Source organism: Oncorhynchus mykiss, chromosome 9, assembly GCF_013265735.2.
Source record: "Oncorhynchus mykiss isolate Arlee chromosome 9, USDA_OmykA_1.1, whole genome shotgun sequence".
NCBI lineage: Eukaryota > Metazoa > Chordata > Actinopteri > Salmoniformes > Salmonidae > Oncorhynchus > Oncorhynchus mykiss.
Window position 1 is genome coordinate 41,076,971 of NC_048573.1, and position 20,879 is coordinate 41,097,849.

General features: G+C 47.8%; 2 protein-coding genes across 4 annotated transcripts; one reads left to right on the forward strand and one right to left on the reverse strand.

The window, feature by feature from the left end:
• Nucleotides 1–4,481: 4,481 nt before the first annotated feature.
• On the forward strand, nt 4,482–10,201 carry si:dkey-72l14.3 (Glyco_hydro_56 domain-containing protein). Its single transcript, XM_021615697.2, has 5 exons — nt 4,482–4,994; nt 7,677–8,283; nt 8,391–8,783; nt 8,891–8,989; nt 9,096–10,201. The coding sequence occupies exons 2-5, from the start codon at nt 7,738–7,740 to the stop codon at nt 9,594–9,596; spliced, it is 1,539 nt and encodes a 512-aa protein (XP_021471372.2). The 5' UTR covers nt 4,482–4,994; nt 7,677–7,737; the 3' UTR covers nt 9,597–10,201.
• A 1,846-nt stretch (nt 10,202–12,047) lies between these two features.
• borcs6 (BLOC-1 related complex subunit 6) lies at nt 12,048–19,019 on the reverse strand. Of its 3 annotated transcripts, XM_021615698.2 has the most exons (7): nt 18,923–19,019; nt 18,211–18,256; nt 17,466–18,112; nt 14,336–14,711; nt 13,680–13,849; nt 13,205–13,288; nt 12,931–13,096 (listed from the first exon to the last, which is right to left on the reverse strand). In XM_021615698.2, the coding sequence occupies exons 3-7, from the start codon at nt 18,099–18,101 to the stop codon at nt 12,971–12,973; spliced, it is 1,392 nt and encodes a 463-aa protein (XP_021471373.2). In that variant the 5' UTR covers nt 18,102–18,112; nt 18,211–18,256; nt 18,923–19,019; the 3' UTR covers nt 12,931–12,970. The 3 variants fall into 3 exon arrangements, with proteins under 3 accessions (XP_036843899.1, XP_021471373.2, XP_021471374.2); XM_036988004.1 differs by lacking the exon at nt 18,211–18,256 and having other exon boundaries at nt 12,048–13,096; nt 18,923–18,989; XM_021615699.2 differs by lacking the exon at nt 18,923–19,019 and having other exon boundaries at nt 18,211–18,911.
• Between the last annotated feature and the right edge of the window lie 1,860 nt (nt 19,020–20,879).

Consider the following 20,879-nt stretch of genomic DNA (forward strand, 5'->3'; position numbering starts at 1 on the left):
CCACCTCTTCCTGCTCTCCCTCAATCCAGAGCAGCATTGTCCCGGTCCATGTGTCACTCTCTCTCTCTCTTTGTGGGACCCTTTTCCAGTTTCGTGCCATGTCCAACCACCCCCGTTGTCCTCTGGTTCCCTAAACAGGCCCAACCTCCCTGACAATGCCCCTCTTCACCCCCACCTCCTTCTGGACCGTGAACCTCCTCCCCTCCCTACACCAATCTCCACTCCACCCACTCCTGCTTCCATGGGAATGAGCCACCTGAAGAGTGCTGAGGATTAGCGGTCCAGTTCAAAGACTTGAGGAGTTTTGTGTGGGGGAAGGGCTTTGGGCAGGAGGGGTGGGGGGCAGGGTGTGTGAGGTGTTCTGTCTCTGGGCATCAGGGAGACTGCCTGCAGCTGTGGCCCAAAGCCCAGTTCTTCTGAGGGTCTGTCCGGTCTGCCAACTCCAATCAGCTCCAGAGCACGGAAGGCCCCCACCACCGGCTAGCAGGTCACAGGCCAAGCAGCCCGACCTTGGCTGACATACCCCGGCTCCACAGTTCTCTATGCCTCACTGGGCATGTGCACCTAGCAAGCACTCTCAGTGGGACTGATCTGTGGGAAAAACAGTGAAGTAGGCATTGCTCCCGAAACATTGATCACAGGAGGGCGTTCACAGTTAGCCTGGCTGACGCGATCCACTTGACTCATATCGCAAGAAGAGCTCTGACACACTGGTCTGGACAGGAGCCTGTTGTAAAATGTAGTATTCGCACATAAATTGTGCAAGCGTTTTGATTGATTGTCTCAAGCATTCCCCCCCCCCCTTATCAGGCCTCTACTGTGGTCACGGGAAATTGGGAGGTAGCCGCAATATATCTTCAGTACCGTCATTTAGTGGGGAAATCAATTGTTTCCCTCAAATTGTACAATCTCACAGAGCTCCCAGTGTCAATGTCCATGGGTCCACATTTGTGACTATTGGATGTGGGATTTTCAAACACACTGAACTTCTAAGAGCTATAATAGTGTTCAAACTATTGTTATTTTGTACGTTATTTTTCCTCCATTTTGTTCACATTCCTACAGGATGGAGTCATGTAGAACACAGCACAATAGATGTAACTTGAAAACAATTATCCTCTTAGTCCAGTTTTCAATGTCAGCTGAACTCGAATGCTATTGGCGGGCGAGGGGGGGGGGGGGGGGGGTGTATACACAGGAAGCTCATTGGTAGCGTGGCCACAAGAGGGGGCCGTCACAGCATCACTGAGAGCATGGCTGAGAAGATTTGACCAACGAACATGATCACCTCAACGTTTTGCTGTTTACATCTGATTCTGTGCTCGTTTTGATGTTTGAATTGGTCTTTGGGGACAATAATACATGTCCCCAAATGGAATTGAATCTCAACGTGAGTAAAACACACACTACTTGAAAGGAGCACAGTATCTTTACTCGCGCTTTACTCGATGGGATACAACCGCAGCAAGCTTGGTCAGTCGAAGTAAAACCCAACACCTAAACCATCCACCAACCTGAACTAACCCAACCGGCAAACCACCAACCCAAGGTTGCTGGAGCTGTAACCGTGAACAGAAATGCACAAACGCTCGTCTCGCAGGATATGTTCTGCAACATGTATATCCTATGAAACAATGTAAAAGGGGTCCTAATCTCCTATTTTATCTGCCTAACCATCACCTTACACAACTATAGAAGCATGGCCTCCAGCTGTGTGTCATCCTGAAGGCGTAGCACCACCACCGGACCTGCGACCTGTCACCACCCAAGCCGATTACCAGTGCCTTGTCCTAAAATCATCTGCCACACCACCAGTTGGGGAAACCCAATTGTCATACTTGAGTAAAAAAAAGCTAAGATGTCTCATCTGTGTGAATTGGACCATTTTCCTGTCCTGCTAAGCATTCAAAATGTAACGAGTACTTCTGGGTGTCAGAGGAAATGTTTAGAGTAACAAGTACATGATTTTCCAAAGGAACGTAGTGAAGTAAAAGTAAATGTTGTCAAAAAATATAAATAGTAAAGTACAGAGACCCCCAAAAAACGATTTAAGTAGTACTTGAAAGTATTTTCACTTAAGAATTTTACGCCACTGGCCACTACCACCACCTGTCATATAGGTCACCCACCCCAGCGGATCTGTTTCCATGGTGACGGGCCTCAGAGAACAGGATTCACCTCAGATCCCTCTCCCTCATAATCTCAGGTCTCTCAACCAGCCAGGAATATCTTATCTGCCAATCCGCACTTGGACTAATGGACACACGCAAATAAACACCCACAGACAGACAAACCCAATCGTAGCCATGACAGTTTTTGCAATCACTTTGGTGCAATTTTGACAAACGTGTGGTCAATTTTTAACTCAAAACAATCATCTCAAAAGTAATGTGAGCATTACATTGTGAAAAGCAATTCCTTTCTATGAACATGTATTGCAATGTGAAACAATGTATTTTATAGATGGAAACACTGATTTCTAGATGAAAAGTGACTATGTGTGTTGTACTTAGTCAACTGAAAATGTGCGTAGAGTTTTGAAACAACAGCCCTTTCGATGATCCGTTGTGAGTTTGGAACTAAGCGTTGTGAAAATGGACCACCATACTTGTGAAAATTGCACCAAAGCGATTGAAAGCACGGTAGTCACCTTTGAGATGTTATGCTGATGTTCAAGCCCAAATAGACCAATGGAATTGTGGAACAGATTGAAAGATGGAAAACAAAATACAGAGCTAGCTGCTGACTAGGGAACAATCGATACTGGTGAAGAGCATAGAGAAAGGAGGAAAGATAAGGGGAATAGAAAAAGGCAAAAAGTAAATACACTGCTCAAAAAAATAAAGGGAACCCTAAAATAACACATCCTAGATTTGAATGAATGAAATATTCTTATTAAATACTTTTTTCTTTACATAGTTCAATGTGCTGACAACAAAATCACACAAACATTATCAATGGAAATCAGATTTATCAACCCACATGGAGGTCTGGATTTGGAGTCACACTCAAAATTAAAGTGGAAAACCCCACTACAGGCTGATCCAACTTTGATGTAATGTCCTTAAAACAAGTCAAAATGAGACTCAGTAGTGTGTGTGGCCTCCACGTGCCTGTATGATCTCCCTACAACGTCTGGGCATGCTCCTGATGAGGTGGCGGATGGTCTCCTGAGGGATCTCCTCCCAGACCTGGACTAAAGCATCTGCCAACTCCTGGACAGTCTGTGGTGCAACGTGGCGTTGGTGGATGGAGCGAGACATGATGTCCCAGATGTGCTCAATTGGATTCAGGTCTGGGGAACGGGCGGCCAGTCCATAGCATCAATGCCTTCCTCTTGCAGGAACTGCTGACACACTCCAGCCACATGAGGTCTAGCATTGTCTTGCATTAGGAGGAACCCAGGGCCAACTGCACCAGCATATGGTCTCACAAGGGGTCTGAGGATCTCATCTCGGTACCTAATGGCAGTCAGGCAACCTCTGGCGAGCACATGGAGGTGTGCGGCCCCCCAAAGAAATGCCACCCCACACCATGACTGACCCACCGCCAAACCGGTCATGCTGGAGGATGTTGCAGGCAGCAGAACGTTCTCCACGGCGTCTCCAGACTGTCACGTGCTCAGTGTGAACCTGCTTTCATCTGTGAAGAGCACAGGGCGCCTGTGGCGAATTTGCCAATCTTGGTGTTCTCTGGCAAATGCCAAACGTCCTGCACAGTGTTGGGCTGTAAGCACAACCCCCACCTGTGGACATCGGGCCCTCATACCACCCTCATGGAGTCTGTTTCTGACCGTTTGAGCAGACACATGCACATTTGTGGCCTGCTGGAAGTCATTTTGCAGGGCTCTGGCAGTGCACAAAGGCGGAGGTAGCGGTCCTGTTGCTGGGTTGTTGCCCTCCTACGGCCTCCTCCACGTCTCCTGATGTACTGGCCTGTCTCCTGGTAGCGCCTCCATGCTCTGGACACTACGCTGACAGACACAGCAAACCTTCTTGCCACAGCTCGCATTGATGTGCCATCCTGGATGAGCTGCACTACCTGAGCCACTTGTGTGGGTTGTAGACTCCGTCTCATGCTACCACTAGAGTGAAAGCACCGCCAGCATTCAAAAGTGACCAAAACATCAGCCAGGAAGCATAGGAACTGAGAAGTGGTCTGTGGTCCCCACCTACAGAACCACTCCTTTATTGGGGGTGTCTTGCTAATTGCCTATAATTTCCACCTGTTGTCTATTCCATTTGCACAACAGCATGTGAAATGTATTGTCAATCAGTGTTGCTTCCTAAGTGGACAGTTTGATTTCACAGAAGTGTGATTGACTTGGAGTTACATTGTGTTGTTTAAGTGTTCCCTTTATTTTTTTGAGCAGTGTATATATATCAGTGGAGAAGGAGAGAGAGATGTGAGCTGCTCCGTCCGTGCAAATAGGAAAGCGTTTGGGGCAGTCCTCCCATTGGATTATGGGATTATGGTCAGGACGGGCGGTCATTCGAGTGTTGTGGTCGGCACTGACCCTGCTTACAGCCAGATTACCCTGGTGAAGGTGAAGTTGCTTCAACCTGCCTCCTGTCACTTACTCTGGCTCTCCCTCCTTTCCCTGCTCCACACTGGCTCTTTCTCCGGCTGGATGGCTGTCTACCGCGGGTCTCCCCCCCTACAGTTCACCACACCACCTGCCCACCCATGTCTCCCTGGTCAGACACTAACCTGACTGACTCCCTGGCTTCTTCCTGCTGCCAGAACAGTACATGCCTTGGGGTTGAAGCTTCCTGGGGCGTTAGGACACCGGTCTGTGGGGAAGCCTACCTGGATACCACATACACCAGACACCAGACGCATCTTCTCCTTGACCACCTTGAAGAACCTGGGAGCGGTTGACGTCCTGTTTGTCCTGACCAGCGCTGCTCCCCCCAGTCCGGCAGAGCTTCGCTAGCTAGCTAGCATCAGGTGAATCCAGGGAGTGTCCGTCTGTCCGGACCAGCAAATCAGAGGTGAGTGACCTTCTGACCTGCAGCCTAAGACCTTTGACCTTCTGTCAGACAGTGGAGCCAGGGAGTCTAAGCCACCTCTGACACCACTAGCTCCATCATTACTATGGAGTGGTAATGGAGATGTAGTGGTATGGTGTCTCCAGCTGATGGTGGTGCTCTCTCTGCATGTGGGCCTTCTGCCCTTACTGTGCTATACAGAGCTTAGCAACACTTAAAGAATGCACGTATCATGCACTCTACAGCGTCTTTTAGCCTTTCAGACAAACTCTGGGAAGGATGAGACATTGGCTCGTTCCGTAAACGTGTATTTGTCAATGATCCCCGTCCTCTCCCACGTTGCAGTTCCACAGAAAGAGCAGGATACGTTTTTGCCGCAACATAAGGCATCCCGAATCAACGTATATTTTGCCAAGTTTAGAGGGGGATTCCTAAGGGTCTAAGTTTGGCACTGTAGTACTCCAGTCCTTTTTTTCAAGGCAGGGAGTGACTTGGATTAGGGTGAATTGAATGTGTCCAAATAACAGGTACCTTATTTTTCGACCACATAGCTGGGACAAATATACACACTGAGTGTACAAAACATTAGGAACTTCTGTCTGTGGAGTCCGAACCGTTTGGGCTACAAACTGATATGTCACCCAGCATTGAAAGACGAGATGCTACACCCCCACCAGAGTCACAGGACTTGTCTGAAGGTATCTGGTACTGGTTTTTAAAAAATGAATGGAAGTGAAGTATAGAGCTCGTTTTGGGTTAAATATGTGTCCAAAAAACAAAAACATTTCCTTAGATTACTTATATCTCCTAGTTATAGGAAAGACACTTCAAGACCTTATCCCCCCAAAGGCTAAGACTTTTAGAGGTTAGCCTGTCTCCTCCCCTTCATCTACACTGATTGAAGTGGGTTTAACACGTGACATCAATAAGGGATCCTAGCTTTCTCCTGGATTCACCTGGTCAGTCTATGTCATGGAAAGAGCAGGCGTTCCTAATGTCCTGTACACTTAGTGTATATATGAAAGCACAGCCCAATGGGTTCTTATCCACGATATTGGTTAACTGATTTTCTAAAACCATGGTAGTTAATCCGTTTTACACAGAATCCTACATGTTCACATGCTTTGTGGTGTCCCCTCCCCTTCACGCCTGATCAGTAAAACAAACAAAAGCAGATTACTGCTCAAGGATTAGAGCTTCAGCCCCCAAAAAAAGGACACATTTACAATTTTACGGTCCTATGGATTCTCTGTTTTTCACAGGGCTGTAACGATTGGGATCAATAAGGGTAGTGTAGTTTTGTTTTTTCTTGTTGTTTTTGGCATGGCTCCCTCTGCTACGCTACAGAGTAATTACTGAGAATCCTTGCAGAGCGTCTTAGAGATCCTGATGGCCAACATGGGCGGCACTAATGAATCCAATTAACTCCTGTTAATGACCTTTTTGAGGCATTCTGTTCCTCCCGTCTAGTCTCCTCTAATGGCGATGCCACTGACGCACACACACACACACACACGCCTCGTTCACCCAGCCAATCGCCTCTTCTTTTGTTGTTTTAGGCCTACTCTTGGAAGGACAATAAGTTTGCAAAAGAATCACACAAGTCAATGAGAATGTCTGGCGGCGACATGGGGCTGACTAGGGATTTGTATTTGTGTTTTTCTTTTTACAGATTAGCTGCTGCCTTGCTCTTCCTGAGGTCCAGCAAAATTAAGGCCGTTTATATCATTTTAAAACCGTTACAATACATTCACAGATTTCACAACACACTGTGTGCCCTCAGGCTCCTACTCCACCACTACCACATATCTACAGTACTAAATCCATGTGTATAGTGCATAAGCTACCCTGTGTGTGTATGCGTGTCTGTGCCTATGTTTGTGTTGCTTCACAGTCCCCGCCAGTCCATTTCTATCTATTTATTAAAATCTAATTTTACTGCTTGCATCAGTTACTTGATGTGGAATAGAGTTCCATGTAGTCATGGCTCTATGTAGTACTGTGTGCCTCCCAAAGTCTGTTCTGGACTGTGAAGAGACCTCTGGGGGCATGTCTTGTGGAGTATGCATGGGTGTCCGAGCTGTTCGTCAGTAGTTTAAACAGACAGCTTGGTGATTTCAACATGTCAATACCTTTCACAAATACAAGTAGTGATGAAGTCTACAGTATCTCTGTGTACATCCAAGGGCCAGCCTTGCTGCCGTTGCGCAGCCTGGTAATATGATTTGTTTATTGACTTGTGATTCATTTTTATTGTTGACAATGATTCAGTGACAGGTATACAATGTTCTAATGTGATAACAGGTATACAATATTCTAATGTGATAACAGGTATGCGATGTTATAACGTGATAACAGGTATGCAATGTTCTAATGTGATAACAGGTACGCAATGTTCTAATGTGATAACAGGTATGCAATGTTATAACGTGATAACAGGTATGCAATGTTCTAATGTGATAACAGGTATACAATGTTCTAATGTGATAACAGGTATGCAATGTTCTAATGTGATAACAGGTATGCAATGTTCTAATGTGATAACAGGTATGCAATGTTCTAATGTGATAACAGGTATGCAATGTTCTAATGTGATAACAGGTATGCAATGTTCTAATGTGATAACAGGTATGTAACGTTAGTGTTGGCATGTAGACAGCTGAGGGTGCCGTGTTGTGTTCCCAGGGCTATGGTTGGTTGTGAGGGCCTGGAGGCGTGGTGATACACAGAGGCAGCAGGCAGCTCCATGGCGTGGACTGAGCTGGAGCTCTGGGCCGGGCTCAGAGCTGGGCCACACAGGGCCCTACTACCACTCCTCCTCCAGGGATTGATGCTCCTTACATCCCCCTGCCTTGGTGGTCCCCCACAGCCGGCACGCACCCCTCTGTCACCAGGGCAGCCTTTTCTAGTACTATGGGGAATCCCCAACAAGGCGTGTCCTGGACGACCTGACCCAGGAGCCTTTGGGATGGAGAGAGAGGGCCGCGTGTCCATGTTTTATGAGGACACTCTGGGGAAGTACCCCTATTACACTAACCAGGACCAGCCGGTGAACGGAGGCCTTCCCCAACACACCAGACTGGATGGACACCTCCAGAAGACAGGGGAGGACCTGGCGGCAGCGCTACCATCAATAGGTTACCAGGGCCTGGGAGTACTGCGTTGGGGCCAGTGGTCCCCGCAGTGGGGAAGGAACCGTGAAAAACAGGGCATCTACCTGGAGGGCTCCAGGGCTCTGCTGAGGACCTTCTTCCCTGACTGGACCACGGAGGAGGTGGAGAAGTGGTCTCAGGTAAGATCCTCATCCATGGCAGTTTAGAGTAATAGGAGAAACAGATGTAACAAATGCTATTCAACATCACAGTTGTCTCATAATGATGATGTCATCCCGTTCCCCAGGTGGACTTTGAGGCAGCGTCCCAGTCCATCCTCATGGAGACGCTGTGGGAGGTGAGGAGGCTCCGCCCCAAGGCTCTGTGGGGCGTGACCCCATACCCCAACTGCTACAACTCCGGCCCCGCCCAGTCGCTGTCCAATTACACGGGTCGCTGTCCCGCTGCCGAGATGGCGTTGAATGACGAGCTGCTGTGGCTCTGGAAATGCTGCTCTGCTCTCTACCCCGCCCTCACACTAGAGAAGCTGCAGGGTGGGACCTCAGGGGCCAGACTCTACACGTCCAATCAGATCCGAGAGGCACTGAGAGTGGCAAGCTTGGCCGGGACCGCCTACGACCTTCCTGTGTTCCCATTGGTCAGGAGTGTCTATACATCGACCAATACTTTCCTGTCTGAGGTGAGAGAAAGTGTTGGGTGGAAGTAGACGTTACCATGTTTTTGAAAGTGGTTTCTCTTAGTCTGCTGGATCTGTAACCAGTGTATAACTGAGTGATGTTCCATTAGGTGGACCTGGTCAACACCATTGGTGAGAGTGCTGCCATGGGGGCAGCAGGGGTTGTCCTCTGGGAGAAAGATCAAGGTGTCTTCTCTACAAGGACTCAGGTACAGTACACGCCTCTTCAATGTACCATACAATCAGTCAGTCAGTCAACTGTAACTGGGTCCGAGGTCTGTGAATGACAACCATTTCACCTCTGTCTGCCCCCAGAGAGCCTGCTCAGAGCTGGCTGCGTTTGTGCGTGAGGTCCTGGGCCTTTACGCCGTCAACGTGACCACGGCCGCCCGCCTGTGCGGCGTCTCCCTGTGCCAGGGGCGTGGCCGCTGCGTGCGCCGCAAACCCGAGAGCTCCGCCTACCTGCACTTGCCGCCCTCCAACTTCGTGATGACGCAGGGGAAGGTGGAGGGGGTGCAGGCCACAGGCCAGCTGGACCCTGGCAACCTGGAGGCCTGGAAGAGGGACTTCCAGTGCCAGTGGTATGAGTCCCTGGAGGGGGCAGTCGCCGACGAGGAGCTCCCCAAGGACAGGGCACAGGGAGTCCTTCCCCCCACGCTGAATTCCCCCTTGTCGAGTGAGCTGAACCAAGGGACCAGGCCCACCCTCACTCTGTCAGACCACAGCGGACCATCACTCAAGGCACCTCTCCTACCTCTACTGCTGGTATTAGCCACAGCTCTACGCCTGAACACAGACTTATGCCTGAAGCTCTGACACACCTGTTGGATTATCAGGTCGGGGCTCAAGACACTGTCGTACCAGTGTATAAGAAATGTTTGTGGAACAGAAACTCTTAAGAGGTGTTTCTATTTCCAACAAAGAAATGTTGTGAACAAGAGACAACTATTCTACTTTGGAGACAGTGGATGTTTTTATTGTCTGTACAACGGAGACCGTGAAGTAGATCAAACAAACAAAATATTCTATTCATAGGATTCGTGGTTAACATTGTCATCGTTTCTCGTCAACAGTTTTTGTGTGTTCAGTTCCTAACGTTGCAGTACTGGATGTTTCTTTTTACAACTCATTTTTGTTTATTGGCACACTTTTTTTCTCCCTTTTTCTTCTTCACGCTACTCAGCTCTACTGCTTACATGGCCATGTTAAGAAGGACCTGTATTATGGTTCACACCTTGGTATCCTCAAACGATGTAAACACATTCTACATGCCACTGCAGTCATATCAATAGAAATGACTTCACCGTTCAACATTACCTTTGTATTCTTACGGGTCATGCTATTGCGTTTACAATAAAATCATACCTCTATAAAAATGTACTCATATTTTCTATGAAATGTTGTTGATGCAGTCTAGATCTCCTGTCCTGCGTCAGCCTAGATGTTCAGTCCTGCGTCAGCCTAGCTGTCCTGTCCTGCGTCAGCCTAGATCTCCAGTCCTGCGTCAGCCTAGATCTCCAGTCCTGCGTCAGCCTAGATCTCCAGTCCTGCGTCAGCCTAGATCTCCAGTCCTGCGTCAGCCTAGATCTCCAGTCCTGCGTCAGCCTAGATCTCCAGTCCTGCGTCAGCCTAGATCTCCAGTCCTGCGTCAGCCTAGATCTCCAGTCCTGCGTCAGTCTAGATGTCCTGTATCTATACACTCATGTCATCAAAACCACATCCAGGAACAAAACAGACAGCTATTCTTTGCAGCTCATGTAAATTTATTGTGTTATCCTTCCGAAAATATACACTCAGGACGAAGGGTAGCTCAATTATTTCTTTGTTACAGAAAGATATGTACAGAGGTGCTTTTGATTGTACAGAGATGAAGAGCAGTTAGAGAGGAAGCCATCTCTCCCTCCCCAGGCAAACATGTGCCCCCCCACCCCCCCAAAGTCTATAGTCCCACAGCCCATCCCTCCATTCCAGTGCCTTCGGAAAGTATTCAGACCCCATTACTTTTGCCACATTCTGTTGTCTTAATCTAAAATGGATTACATAAATATAAATCCTCAGCAATCTACACACAATATCCCATAATGACAAAACAGAAATACCATATTTACATAAGTATTCAGACCCTTTTCTATGAGACTCGAAATTGAGCTTAGGTGCATCCTGTTTTCATTGATCATCCTTGAGTCCACCTGTGGTTAATTCAATTGATTGGACATTATTTGGAAAGGCACACACCTGTCTATATAAGGTCCCACAGTTGACAGTGCACGTCAGAGCAAAAACCATGCCATGAGGTCGAAGGAATTGTCCGTAGAGCTCCGAGACAGGATTGTGTCGAGGCACAGATCTGGGGAAGGGTACCAACACATTTCTGCAGCAAAGAAGATCCCGCAAGAACACAGTGGCCTCCATCATTCTTAAATGGAAGAATTGTGGAACCACCAAGACTCTTCCTAGAGTTGGCCACCCCGCCAAACTGAGCAATCAGGAGAGAAAGGCCTTGGTCAGGGACGTGACCAAGAAACCAATAGCGACTGACAGAGCTCTAGAGTTCCTCCATGGAGATGGGAGAAACTTCCAGAAGGACAATCATCTCTGTAGCACTCCACCAATCAGGCCTTTATGGTAGTGGCCAGACGGAAGCCTCTCGTCAGTAAAAAAACACATGACAGGTCTGATGAAAACAAGATTGAACTCTTTGGGCTGAATGCCAAGCGTCACGTCTGGAGGAAACCTGGCACCATCCCTACGGTGAAGCATGGTGGTGGCAGCATCACGCTGTGGGGATGTTTTTCAGCGGCAGGGACTGGGAGACTAGTCAGGATCGAGGCAAAGATAAACGGAGCAAAGTACAGAAGTGATCCTAAATGAAAACCTGCTCCAGAGCGCTCAGAACCTCACACTCGGGGTGAAGGTACACCTTCCAGCAGGACAACGACCCTAAGCACACAGTCAAGACAATGCATGAGTGGCCTCCGTACATTTCTCAATGTCTTAGAGTGGCCCAGGCAGAGCCCGGACTTGAACCCGATCAAACATCTCTGTAGAGACCTGAAAATAGTGGTGCAGCAACGCTCCCCATCCAACCTGACAGAGCTTGAGAGGATCTGCAGAGAAGAATGGGAGAAACTCCCCAAATACAGGTGTGCCAAGCTTGTAGCGTCATACCCAAGAAGACCCAACGCTGTAATCGCTGCCAAAGGTGCTTCAATTTTATTTTTTTAAATTAGAAAGAAATTCTAAAAACCTGTTTTTGCTTTGTCATTATGGGGTATTGTGTGTAGATTGATGAGGAGAAAAAAATATTTCATCAATTCTAGAATAAGGCTGTAACGTAACAAAATGTGGGAAAAGTCAAGGGGTCTGAATACTTTCCGAAGGCACTGTATATCCAGTGTGAGGGTGCTGCCTTGTCGTCTAGGTGGGGCTTCAGCAGATCTGATGACATCTGGTAGCATTCAAGTCCTTCATGGTACAAGCCAGTAACAGCACGCTACATGTAACGGCTGTCCACAACCTCTCACCATGGCAAACACTATTTAGGCAAAATAGATTATGTTCGATATCAAGAACAGGCCTACCTACTTAGTACCTACCTACCAGCCAACCTGTGAAATGACAGAAGGTACCACAGTCTCCTAAAGCGCAACATATTATCTCGGGATCGGAGAGCTCCGCAGGGAATGGCTTTCGGTTGGTAACAGGTACGTAACATGACATCTGGAGGGACTGCTATTTATACGACATATGTACCCCCACACCCTCACCTGTGTCTCGTCTCAGTAGGTTAAGCAACCTGCCTAAGAAGTGTCTAACATCTAAACCATCTCATCTGTTCCTGATGCTCACTCTCCATACAGGAGAGAGAGTGCCCCCGTGTGGGCAGCAGCAGTTAGTACAATCTGAACCAGGTGGGTCGGACGGCAATAAGAGAAGCATCAAGTGCTCCGTTTCCTTCAAGTTCTGTCAGGGGGAGGGGCTCCTAGCCGAGCGAGTGGGGGAGGGGTTTGAAGCATGACGTCTACATGGGGAGAGGTGAGGTGAGGGGGAGGAGCGGATCATCCATGAAGCTAGCATGATTAGTAGCAGTGATTCCAGGAGGTATGGAGGGAGGGGGGTCGTTAGGTTAGAAAAGGGTCTGCAGTGGAAGAGGATCTCTGGGGGAGGGGTTTCCAGGGGGGGGAGAGGGGCTACTTGCAGATGGCCTCAAGGGCATCCAGGGTGCGCTTGATATCCCGGATCTGGGCGGCCAGAGTGTGGATGGGCTGCATAGAGCGGTCCAGCTCCTCACAGCGCGCCATCAGTGTGTACATTCCCTACGAACACACACACCAAAAATCAGGACATTATACTTATGATGAGAAGCATCAGTATTCACTGCTCATCCTTCCCTTCATGCCTGGCCAAGCGATCTGTTCTCTCACCTTTATGCTCATGTCCACAGACTCCCCCAGGCTGTCCACAGAGTCTCTATAGGTCTGGATGTAGCCCACACTCAGCGCTGTCATCTGGACACACACAGATAAAGACATACAGTATATCGCAGACACTAATTCTGGGCAACATACAATTAGAGCATTACTAAAAGGACAGAAGGGAGATCAGAAGTATTTGAGTGAGTGTGTGTGTGTGAATCAATAAATTAATGACATTTCATTTGCGTGTCACAATTGCCAGCTGGCGGGATTAATTGACACACAAACAAACATTACATTGATTCACAGTGATAATTCTTCAGACGTCGTGGGCAGCGCATAAAGAATGGACAATTAATCAATAGATAATAGACAAGGTTATCCAAGCAATAAATAAGCCTAGAGCAGTACAAATGTAATACAGAACTAAATACAGAAACGTGTGTGTGTGTGTGTGTGGTGTGAACAAACTGCGCTCACGTACGTTCTGGATGGTTCCGTTGAGGCTGCGCATCATTAGCTCCACACTGTGGGCGACTTCCTCTGTGTGTCTCTGCAGGTCCACCAAGACAGCAGGGTCGATGGGAGGGATGTCAACCGGCCGCCGCGACGACGACCCACGACCTCTACTGCTGATGGAACCCGAGCAGTCCGCTGGACACAGACAGAGAAGACACATGCACGCACACAGACCGGAAATGACGTTAACCGACAGTCTGCAAAGCAAAACAAATCATCCTCCCTCATCCAAACCGCTGTGTGAGTCCTTCCACCCTTCCTGCGGGTGCTAATCTAATGACTAGAGGAGAGGGGAAGGGTGGATTGATTCGATTTGGAATTCGGCCTTCAACTGCAACTTCAAAACACTGACGTATCACTGAAATAACACCAGAAAAGGCATTTTGTGGATTAGCATTTCACTGATCACCATGGTCGTATTCTGGCCCACTGTTAGCAAAACGTTTTTCAACAGAAAACGGAAATGTCTTACTAAACAAGTTCAGATGGTCTCCCTGTTTCAGTCCTTTTAATTTTTTGAAACATTTTTTATTCTGTTTGGGACCTAATGAATACGACCCTGGTGACTAATTAGCCAATCCCCCATCCCGGGCCCCGCGGTCCCCCGGTGCTGGTACTCACAGTCGCAGTCACAGTCCAGGCTGGGCTTTGAGCTCATCTTGATCTTCTGCTCCAGGTTGCGGCAGATGAAGTGGGTCAGGTCCCCGTCGTGGCTGACTGTTCCCTCCAGCTCCAGGGCAGAGGAGATGGTGGCCCTGCGGCCCTCTGGCTGGCCCCCCCGACCCCCACCCCGGGCCCCTCCGATGCATGCCTGGCTGATCTCGTCCAGACTCTTGCTGTCCTGCATGCCCCGGACGATGCGCTCCCGCTCTGGGACGTTCCGCACGCGCACCTGGGCCATGACGTGGGGCGGACAAGGGCTGTTGCCTGACGACTCCCCCCCCTCGGCTGGGACAGAGCTGGGGCTGGGAGCTGCAGCCGAGGGCTCCTCTGTAAGCTGACGGGAAGTGGCAGTCTTACACATATGACAATCCTCAAGATCCTCCGGACATATGAATATGCTGCACTGCCCAATGGATTCAAAATACACTTTGCTGATAACTACTTTATCGGGGGAAATGTACTTGCTACGATTGTGATATATTGTCTCATCCAGCTATCATAAGATGAATGCACGAATTGTAAGTTGCCCTGGCTGGCTTCTCCGTTTTTCGGCATGGCCAAGCACGACTCCAACACGTTCATTAAGTTGGCTGACGACAACAGTGGTAGGCCTGATCACAGACAAGGATGAGACAGCCTATAGGGAGGAGGTCAGAGACCTGGCAGTGTGGTGCCAGGACAACAACCCCTCTCTCAATGTGAGCAAGACAAAGGAGCTGATTGTGGACTATAGGAAAAGGACGGCCATACAGGCCCACATTAACATCAACAAGACTGAAGTGGAGCGGGTCGAGAGTTTTAAGTTCCTTGGTATCCACATCACCAACAAACTATTGTGGTCCAAACACAGTTGTGAAGCGGGCACGACAACCAGATCCTCAAAAAGTTCTACAGCTGCACTATCGAAAGCATCCTAACCAGATGCATTACCGCCTGGTACGGCAACTGCTAGGCATCCGACCGTAAGGCGCTACAGAGGGTAGTGCATACGGCCCAGTAAATCACTGGGGCCAAGCTTCCTGACATCCAGGACCTATATACTAGGCAGTGTCAGAGGAAGGCCCCAAAAAATTGTCAGACTCCAGCCACCCTAGTCATAGACTGTTCTCTCTGCTACCGCACGGCAAGCGGTACTGGAGAGCCAAATCTCCTTAACAGCTTCTACCCCCAAGCCATAAGACTACTGAACAACTAAACTCATCAAATGGCCACCCCTTTTGTTTTTACAATGCTGCTACTCGCTGTTTTTTATAAACTCAGCAAAAAAAGAAACATCCTCTCACTGTCAACTGTGTTTATTTTCAGCAAACTTAACATGTGTAAATATTTGAATGAACATCACAAGATTCAACAACCAAGACAAACTGAACAAGCTCCATAGACATGTGACTAACAGAAATTGAATAATGTGTCCCTGAACAAAGGAGGGGAGGAGTTCAAATCAAAAAGTAATAGTCAGTATCTGGTGTGGCCACCAGCTGCAGTAAGTACTGCAGTGTATCTCCTCTTCATGGACTGCACCAGATTTGCCAGTTCTTGCTGTGAGATGTTACCCCACTCTTCCACCAAGGCACCTGCAAGATCCCAGACATGTCATGGGGGGGAGGGGGAGCTCTAGCCCTCACCCTCTGATCCAACAGGTCCCAGACGTACTCAATGGGATTGAGATCTGGGCTCTTCGCTGGCCATGGCAGAACACTGACATTCCTGTCTTGCAGGAAATCACGCACAGAACGAGCAATATGGTTGGTGGTATTGTCATGCTGGAGGGTCATGTCAGGATGAGCCTGCAGGAAGGGTACCACATGAGGGAGGAGGATTTCTTCCCTGTAACGCATGGTGTTGAGATTGCCTGCAATGACAAGAAGCTCAGTCCGATGATGCTGTGACAGACCATGACGGACCCTCCACTTCCAAATTGATCCCGCTCCAGAGTACAGGCCTCGGTGTAATGCTCATTCCATTGACGATAAACGCGAATCCGACCATCACCCCTGGTGAGACAAACCTGCGACTCGTCAGTGAAGAGGACTTTTTTGACAGTTATGTTTGGTCCAGCGACGGTGGGTTTGTGCCCATAGGTGATGTTGTTGCCGGTGATGTCTGGTGAGGACCTGCCTTACAACAGGCCTACAAGCCTCTCTCAGCCTATCGAAGACAGTCTGAGCACTGATGGAGGGATTGTGTGTTCCTGGTGTAACTCGGGCAGCTGTTGTTGCCATCCTGTTCCTGTTCCGCAGGTGTGATGTTCGGATGTACCGATCCTGTGCAGGTGTTGTTACACGTGGTCTGCCACTGCGAGGACGATCAGCTGTCCGCCCTGTCTCCCTGTAGCGCTGTCTTAGACGTCCATACTGGACATTACAATTTATTGCCCTGGCCACATCTGCAGTCCTCATGCCTCCTTGCAGCATGCCGAAGGCACGTTCACACAGATGAGCAGGGACCCTGGGCATCTTTCTTTCTGTGTTTCTGAGTCAATAGAAAGGCCTTTAGTGTCCTAAGTTGTCATAACTGTGACCTTAATTGCCTACCGTCTGTAAGCTGTTCGTGTCTTAACGACCGTTCAACAGGTGCATGTTCATTTATCAAGCATTGGAAACTGTGCTTAAACCCTTTACAATGAAGATCTGTGAAGTTATTTGGATTTTTACAAATTATCTTTGTAAGACAGGGTCCTGAAAAAGGGATGTTTATTTTTTTGCTGAGTTTATATGGATAGTCACTCTACAAATTGCCTCATATAACCTGTACCCCCGCACATTGACTCGGTACCGGTAACCCCTGTATAAAGCCTCATTATTGTTACGTACATTTGTGTTACCTTTTGATTAATGCTATTTTTTTATTTAGTAAATATTTTATTCACTATTTCTTGAACTGCATTGTTGGTTAATGGCTTGTAAGTAAGCATTTCACGGTAAAGTGAAACCCCTGTTGTATTCGGCGCATGTGACAAATACAAATGAGATGCGTGTCTGCTAAATGACTCAAACGTAATTAAGTACTATTCTTGAGCTGTTGGCTCTGGCACTTTAACATGAACAATTATGTACAGGAGCAGTAGCAGTCAGTATGGCAAACTCACCTCAGCTGAGACTTCAGCCTGTGTGTTTCCTGCATGCTGCTCCTTGCCATCCTTTTCACACTCCTCCTCTTCCACCTCCACTTCCTCCTCTGTTTCTGCAGCACAGAAGCTAGAAGGCTTTGTGTGCTTTGTCTCGGACTGCTTTTTAGCTGCACTGTGAGTGTCCCCCTCTGGGGCTGTGTCTTTGGATGGAGTGCCTGTGTGCTGCCAGTCTCCAGACAGAGTCTCGTTTAGGGGCATACTTGTTTGGGAGGGTCCAGTGAGGGACATGTCTTTGGGGGGCTCGTGTGGGTCTGGCTCTTTGTCTGCTGTGCATGTGGGAAGGGGGAGGGAGGGATGGGCTGGGAACATGTTGCTGTGTTGCTGTGTGTCTGAATGGGTTGTGGAGTTGTGAGAAGTGTCTATGGGGTTCTCTTGTCCATCGCATGCGCTCTCCCCATCCACACAGTTCTCAGTCTCATCAAGGGATCCCTGCCCAGGACAGGGCACCCTACCCCCAAACTTCAGGAGCTGTGCAGGGGTATTAGGGGCGTGGGTGTACGGGCCATTCACATTACAGGATCCAGGGGAGCCTGGTGTATCCACCCCATTGGCTGCTTCCGGCACATCTGTGCCAATCACAGGGAAGAGGCTCATCCCTCCACCTGCTGCATAAAATACATGTCAGATAACAACTGACACACTCTTCTCCCTATGCATACAACTGGGTCTGACTCTACAAATCATTGCACATGAACTTGCTCACCCTGGGCTCCAGTTGTTCTTTGTTAGTTGGGTTTGCGTCCTTTTTGCTTTTAAGAGGGGTTGGGAGAAAGACTTCAGAATTTTGTGTGATATGTTTTCTATTCATGTTTTGTACCTGGTTGGGTAGCACATCTCTTGCTGGTAATCTAGCCAGTTTACAAGCATACATCGATAGACCCACCAAATTGAACTGTCACCGATCCAACTTTGCAGCTCAATCCAACAAATACAAGAAAACAATAATGATCAAAGGTCGAGTGACTGTACAATACGCGATATAAGAATATCTTTAACCACCAACAGCGCCTGTGTTTATATGACGTAAGTTAGCTAGCTACAATAGCTGGCTATCAGTGTGACTAGTAACACCTAGCTAGGAGCAGGAAACAGTAAAACTATTAGCAGTTAGTCTCATCTGACTAACGATGTATAAATAATAAATTACGGTCCCAACATCTAGCAAGCAAGTTGACATATTGCTGTCATTATCAGACATAAGCTTGCAATCAGTCACATGACGTTAGCTCGCAGTCTAGCTAGCTGTCGATGCTAGCAAGCAGGCCTCTGAATTTTAACTTGTTTTAAGTTCCCTTTTTATTCCGTGTCAAGAGTAACCACCTGGCAATGAGTGATAGGACTTATTTCGATTTCTTACTTTCAGAAAAGTAAAATATTTGCCCGTTTTTAGCATAACCAAATAAATGTACACTTACCACTGTTGTTCTTTCCTGGAGATGTAAGTCAAGCAGGAAGCTGGGTCGAGTCCACTCTGTAAATTATTCCATACAACCTGTAGTAGAAAACGCAATAGTTCCGCATAATGATGGATCAAATTATAGGCATAACTCATCACAGTAAATGTCTCACATGATGATAATATGCAGTAGTAAGATGTTTTGTTTCATATCTATAATTCAAACCAATAATACTTGTAATTACTAAAGAATTTCAGAATTAAGTTGTATTTAATTGAATTCAATCAAGCAGAGTAAATCATGCCTGTGTACTTAGGAACAGATTGAACTTTACTGGGGAGGGGTTGTGTGTTTTGCTTTGGGAGGGTTGTGTTTTTTGGGGGGTGGCACAGGGGACGGTAGGCCTTTTTCCCCTCGCTCTTATGCTCGCATTTATATTCGCTCTTATGCTTTTCCAACAGTCTTGAAAGAGTTACCCCATATGTTGAGCACTTCAAAGTCTTCAAAGTAGCCACCCTTTGCCTTCATAACAGCTTTGCACACTCTTGGCACTCTCTCAACCAGCTTCACCTGGAATGCTTTTCCAACAGTCTTGAAGGAGTTCCCACATATGCTGAGTACTTTTCCTTCACTCTGCGGTCCAACTCATCCCAAACCATCTCAATTTGGTTGAGGTTGGGTGATTTGTGAAGGCCAGGTCATCTGATGCAGCACTCCATCACTCTCCTTCTTGGTCAAATAGCCCTTACACAGCAAGGAGGGGTGTTTTGGGTCATTGTCCTGTTGAAAAACAAATGACAGTCCCACTAAGCACAAACCAGATGGGATGGCGTATTGATGCAGAATGCTGTGGTAGCCATGCTGGTTAAGTGTGCCTTGAATTCTAAATAAATCACAGACAGTGTCACCAGCAAAGCACACCACACCATCACACCTACTCCTCCATGATTCACGTTAGGTTCCACACACGCAGAGATTATCTCACATACTCCGCATCTCACAAAGACACGGTGGTTGGAACCAAAAATCTCACATTTGGACTCATCAGATCAAAGATTTCCACCGGTCAAATGTCCATTGCTCGTGTTTCTTGGCCTAAGCAAGTCTCTTCTTCTTAATGGGGCCTTTAGTAGTGGTTTCTTTGCAGCAATTCGACCATGAAGGCCTGATTTATGCAGTCTCCTCTGAACAGTTGATGTTGAGATGTGCACGTTACTTGAACTCTGTGAAGAATTTATTTGGGCTGCAATTTGGCAGTCCTCATGAGAGCATGTTTCATCACCCCTCATCACTGTCAAACGTTCCCTATAACACTTCAGCGAGCAGGCCTTTCTAATCGACCTGGCCCGCGTAACCTCATTCCGTCAGTATAGGATGCCTGGTTATTCTTTAAAAGTGCGCCATCTTAAAGAAGCATGCCCCATTCAAAAAAAATTGAACCATGAACAGATATAGCCCTTGGTTCACTCCAGACCTGACTGCCCTTGACCATCACAAAAACATCCCGTGGCGTACTGCATTAGCGTTGAATAGCCCCCGGGTTATGCAACTTTTCAGGGAAGTTAGGAACCATTATACACAGGCAGTTAGGAAAGCAAAGGCTAGCTTTTTCAAACAGAAATTTGCATCCTGTAGGACAAACTCCAAAAAGTTCTGGGACACTGTAAAGTCTATGGAGGATAAGAGCACCTCCTCCCAGCTGCCCACTGCACTGAGGCTAGGAAACACTGTCACCACCGATAAATCCACGATAATTGAGAATTTCAATAAGCATTTTTCCACGGCTGGCCATGCTTTCTACCTGGCTTCCCCTACACCGGGCAACAGCCCTGCACCCCCAACAGCAACTTGCCCAAGCTTCCCCCATTTCTCCTTCACCCAAATCCAGATAGCTGATGTTCTGAAAGAGTTGCAAAATCTGGACCCCTACAAATCAGCTGGGCTAGACAATCTGGACCCTCTCTTTCTAAAATTA